This window comes from Gopherus evgoodei, chromosome 10 (assembly GCF_007399415.2).
Source record: "Gopherus evgoodei ecotype Sinaloan lineage chromosome 10, rGopEvg1_v1.p, whole genome shotgun sequence".
NCBI lineage: Eukaryota > Metazoa > Chordata > Testudines > Testudinidae > Gopherus > Gopherus evgoodei.
In genome coordinates, this window is record NC_044331.1 from 82,206,172 (window position 1) to 82,211,930 (window position 5,759).

The 5,759-nt window shown below is 40.0% G+C and overlaps 1 protein-coding gene across 1 annotated transcript in view; it reads left to right on the forward strand.

Annotated features, from left to right (window-relative positions):
• The window catches only part of SYNGR3 (synaptogyrin 3), a 36,289-nt gene extending 35,156 nt beyond the window's left edge, over positions 1 to 1,133 (forward strand). Inside the window, exon 4 of the mRNA XM_030576716.1 lies at positions 150 to 1,133. Within this exon, the coding sequence (XP_030432576.1) occupies positions 150 to 359 (210 nt within the window). The 3' untranslated portion in view covers positions 360 to 1,133. The remainder of the gene's footprint in view (positions 1 to 149) is intronic.
• The last annotated feature ends 4,626 nt before the right edge of the window (positions 1,134 to 5,759 follow it).

Below are 5,759 nucleotides of genomic sequence, written 5' to 3' on the forward strand. Positions count from 1 at the left end.
ATGCGTAGGGGGCTGGATGGGAGAAGGCACACACGCCCGTGTAAGGTGACGAACAGGCAGATGAGGGTGGGACCATCTGTCTAGGAACACGGTGTCATGAACCGCTGATGCCTTCACTAACTCTCTGAACTCCCTAATCCTCATTAAAGGTTGCCCTGACGGTGATGGCCATGCAGAGATACCACCTGGGGACTGACATGTCTCTGTTTGCCACGGATCAGTTTGCCACTGACCCCAATACAGGATACCCAGGATACCCCACTGGCAGCGGCATTGAAAGCACGGAAACCTATCAGAGCCCCCCATTTTCTGAGACCATAGACACCAGTCCAAAAGGTTACCAGGTGCCAACTTACTAAAGTACAGCGGCTCAGCACGGTCATGTAAAAGTAGACAAAGTCTTCTCATGGTGCAGTACAATTAACTGGTTGATTGCAAGTGTATTAAGAACCATTTCCTTAATGTGGCAAGTCAGTGCTGGGTAACTTACTATTAGCTAGTTGTGCAGTGAATTCTGTACAGTAGTATAGGTTCTTGTCTTACCTAAGGGTTTTTTTTATAAAAGCAGTGTTCCCTCTAAGTTTGAAACACAAGGAAGGTTGCTACTACACAAAATGCACGTGGCAACCACAAAAACACCACCACAATTTTCTTTGACTTGTTTAAATGCCAAACGTTAGCAATGAATTTTGCTGAGCACCCAGGAAAGTAGACAATAATTCTCCTGTTAGAATACACAATAGCTGATGAGTTGATGGTTCTCTCATTCTTCCAGAGCTAACACAGAATTGTTCTCGTTTTGATGAACCTAGGGCTGCACACACAGTGCCCGTTCATCCTAGCCTCATAGCTTCCCACTGCGAGAAGCCACTACAGAGCTTTCTTGTGCTGCATAGAAAGTAGAGTCTATGGAAAGTGCCAAATTTAAAAAGAAAAAAGAATCATCTCTGTGTTGTTTCTAATTTGTATATATGTACTGTACAAAATAACTGAACCGATGTTGCAAACTTTAGCTTAGGATTCAGGCATCACTGGTTTTGCTTTTTACTTTAAAAAAAAATGTTGAATAACCAAATCTCTTATCTGCTTCAACATTGTATGTTTAGGATATTAAAAATTACCATTTCAACTTGGTTTGGAAAACAATTCTGCAAATGATTTGTCTGCTAATTGGAAAGACCACTTATTAGTGGGAAATATGGTATGTTACTGTTCAACGCCAACGTTAGGTTTGTCACACTAAACAGTTTGCAGATTTTCAATGGGTTGCTACCAGTGATACTGAACAGCTATTTACTCTATAATTTAAAGTTGCCGACACAAGTGGTGTGGGCATGTTAAAACACAGTGACTCAACTTTAAATCTAATCAATTGGAAAGCCTGGCCTTGATTTTGATACTGGCAAGTGCCACCATCTGCCATTAACAAGCAAATAAATTCAGGTGTGAATATATTGTTACACTGCAGCTGCTAGAAATATGTAAACCATTCAGATGTTATAAAGCAAGACTGAAAAGCCATTCAGCTTGATAGCATGAGCAGTAAAATGAAGAGTAAACCATGACCCATATCTTCAGTTAATGTGAGAGAATTAACCAAGTGAGTTAATATAAAATGTGAAGGGGAAAATGTGTGAATTTTAGTTATCATCTGCAAAATGATCGGCTTATTAGAATCAAATGAATGTAAACCATACAAAATCCAGTAGATCATCTACCCCAGTAATACGCTGTCCCAGGTTATCCAGCTGACCATGGTGGTGGTTGTGTGGCATTTTCTCTCTGAAGACAAACTTCAAGGATAGCAGACATCTGGATGAGTTAAATGTTGACGCTCCTACTGCCATGATGGAAGCTTTGCTCTGTATTTAAGATCATCCATTGCTAATCTGGATCAATTTGATTTGGTTAGTTTGTTTTTTTTAAATGAGAGCCAGTTCAAAAGTATATTTTTTGTTTGCAAAATGTGTGTTAGTGAGGCAGTTGAAAGATCTTATGACTTCTGACCTCATGATGAGCACCTAGTTAAAATGACTTTCCCCCACTTTTCTTGTAGTAAAAACCATTTTGTCATCAGTGTGGCTCATTTCAACAGCTATTTAAATTGCAAATAAATATTTAATTAACAGTGACACACAGTCATAAGCAGTTTCTGTCACTGACAAAATGGAGTTAGTTGAACTCCTGACTATCCAGAAAGGATTAAATGTGCATTTCCAGTGAAAGTTACATTTACTGCACTTGAAAGAGGCAAGCTTAGCTGCCAGTGTCTAGAAAAATAAACCGGAGCAGGTTTCTCACATTACAGTGACAAAACTGAAAACTTGTCCCCGTTTAGCTTCGGTCATTTTTGGCGCTGCTTTGAGATGAATTTGCACCCAGTCTGACGTTCCAAACACCTGAGAATTTCTGCATGACTGAATCCCATTGCCACAGGGTTCCTGTCCCAAACAGCAAAGGAGCTGAGGACAAGCCACAAATTGCTGCTCTTCTTTAAGCCAGGCGCTTCCTGCTGGCCTGAAGCAGGGAGATGCAACAGGCAAATGCACTAGGGAAGGTTGCAGTTGACAAGAACACATTGAGAAACCCTCACATTAAGAGGACAAAGAACATCTAAATCCCAGTACATTATACGCCTAAGTTAATTATATGACCATTGTGATTCTCTACCAAATCAGTCTTGCTGGGGGGGGGAAATCAAATTATTTTCCTACAGGGTACAGTAGAGCCGTAGCAATATTTTCCTTAGAGGGAACACTGAAAATTTAGCAGCACAAAACATACTTGTGTTAATATTTTAGCAAAATTATAATCAATTTAAATGTTTACTTAAATTGATTGTACGTGAGATGTTTGTTCAGTACATTGTATTTTTTCTAACTATATACCTGTTCCAGAGTTTCCTTGTAACTGTAAAGAACGAAGTTCTGTCTGACTGCTAGAACTATCCTGCTGAGTGGTGTACATGTGCTAAATATTACAATATGAATGTAAGCACCTGACGCCTACATTGCATTGTCTCATTTTTTCCTCCCCAACTGGAACACTCAATGGATTTCCGCTGAGGTCTGTACAAGAGACCAGTCAATGCAAAAAAAAAATATATATATATATACACCTGCACACAGACACACCAATAAGGACTGGCCTTGAGGGCAGCAACCCTAAAGTATTGCATGAGGAACAGAGGCAAGACAACGTGGCTGTGACTTAACACCTGCAGGCATTAACTTCACAATCAAGGGGCACCATTGCTCTCCTCAGGGCCACATTTCATTTTCTAATCGTTGCTCAAATAGTCACTATGTTTAATGACACTTTTATTGTGACCCCCCGTTAGGAAACTAGCTACTTTTCCAGGTTTGGGGAGGTGGATTGAGCACCAGGGACATTTTAGTGGTGGCAGGAAAGCCGTGCAGATTGCTGCTGGCTTAGAATCAGAGGTGTACAAAGCTATAACCTACTCAGTCAGTGCAAGGTTCAATTACAGCAGCACTAGCTCAGCTGAAGGAAGTCCTGCCCCGCTCTCTCTACTGCTGAAACCCTTCCCGGTCCCCCCATTATTCCACTTTCTGCTGCACTGGTGCTTAAGAGAATAAAAGCAAGTGCCATGCTCCAGCCTCCATGGACTCAAAGCTGATCTGCCTTTAGTGTTGGGACAGCAGTGTGGAAGCCTGGGTAGTCACTGCACACTTGCTGCCCTATCTAGGCAAGTGATGAATTACACTTGGCCCCATGAGGCTGTCATGTCAGAGAAGCGTAATTAATGTTGTATTGAAATGCGCAAGTCACACCTGCCTTGGAAACAGTATTTACAAAACTTTTCAAGACATTTTTCTGGCTTGTTTGCCAGCATGGTGAATTTCCTGTTTAACTCTATTTTACTGGGTAGTAGCATAGATTAGTAGTTTGTAAAGAACCTTCTGAATTAACAGATATGCTTAAAGGTAGCATAAGACATCTGACCTCACTGCAGCCAGTAAAGAGACGTGCCTACCACTTGCAATAAATCCTGTTTCCAAGCAGTCTGCAAGATTCCAAGGTGTTCCCTGTAGCCATTTCAAGTGTTAATAGTGCTGTTTATTAACTGTTGTAGCACATTTATGTATCAGTGAATTGTGAAGTAAACTAGTATACACAGACACAGATGTAATTAAATAGATTCTTATGGACTATGGATAGCAAATTACTAGATGTCAGCGTAGTAACTGTAGTACATTATTTGTGGGTTTCCCATATTACTTATTCAGACCACTCCTTTCTCTTTCCTATGATTCTGTTGTAAATTCACTGTGGTTCAGTAACTATTAGCTGCTTTACTTGTAACGATCCAGATCAAATCTTATAAGCATGCCAGGATTTTGCTGTGAATTTGAGTGTCATGCCAGTCGCTCTCCAAATGCTGTTTTTGCAGGCTGTTTATATATACTGCATCGTGTTCCCTGGAGATCTCCAAAAGCCCAGTAGATAATTTACCATACAGAGGGCCAGTTTATGCTGCTCTCAGGCTAGTCTGCTGAAAGCTTCTGCATTACTGTTAGCATGAAGTTTGTGTGTAAGGAATAGAGCTTAAAAAAAAGTCACATATGCCTTGCTGGAGAATTGTTCTATAGAAATAGCCTTGATACAGGATGCCTTGGTGCAGCAAGACCGAGGTTAACAAGCAAACAGCGTGCTTTTGTGTAAGCTTCATTGTTGTTTTCGCATGTTCAATATCGTACGGTCGAAAGAACAGCTGTATATTGGCAATGTCTCATTTCCTACCTTTTCATTAGTCCGAGTGAGTAAGATGACATGATAAACTGAGGTTTAGTAGAAAAGTTTGGTTTTTTTCTTTGTCCATAACAAAATGTCTTTAAAATAGCGTACAGAGTTTGGTCCCTGTGCTAGTAACGTCATCACCACCACGGAGTTACGTTTTGGTTTTTGCACAGATACTTTGAAGCAGGCCAGTTTCCTGGCCTATAAAGTGCACACAGTACTTACCTTACTTCACAGCTATGTTGAAGATCAGTTCATGTTAATACTTAGCACTTACTATTCTAGCATGTACATTTCCTATTTTTCCTCAGGTCTGCATTCCCAGTAATTCACACTCCCTCTTCTCTCCCACCACAAATCAAAAAGTTAGTGTTTGCAGATTACGTTTCAGTTCTACATGCTGCAGGTGTGATACAGGCTAACTTTAAGGACATCATTTATCACAAAGTCATTTCCATGGAACTGGTATTTCTTTTATATAGAACTACCTTAAAATTTCACAAACTCACCTTTTGGCCTTTCTTCTACAGGGTGTGTGTGTAGGGAGCCTATTAGCCCATTTCCATTATACATTTATTCATGGTACTTTAACAAACAGTGCTTCTTGGGGCCATTCGTGTCAAAACAACCCTCACAAATGAGGCTGAAACGATGGCCTTTTAATGTGTCAACTTGAAGCCCAAATTTAGCTGCCTGTATTTTGTTGCAATATGCATTTAAACCTCAGATTCTTTAATAGTTTTTAATATCAAACTGATACCAAATGTGGTTTGCGAATTTAATTTTTTGCAGATACCTCTTTACAAGCAGACCGCTTCAAAGCGTTGCAGTTGTCAGTAATCCTATGTGCACTGTAGTATAGAGTGGACTCTGTATGGGAGTAAATAAAAATGTTTACAATTTTTGTATTGATCTTTTGAAAGAACAATCTGTGACTGTGTATTTTGTGTGTCCGTGTACCAACTGCAACTTATTTTCAATAAAGATTTAAAAATTAA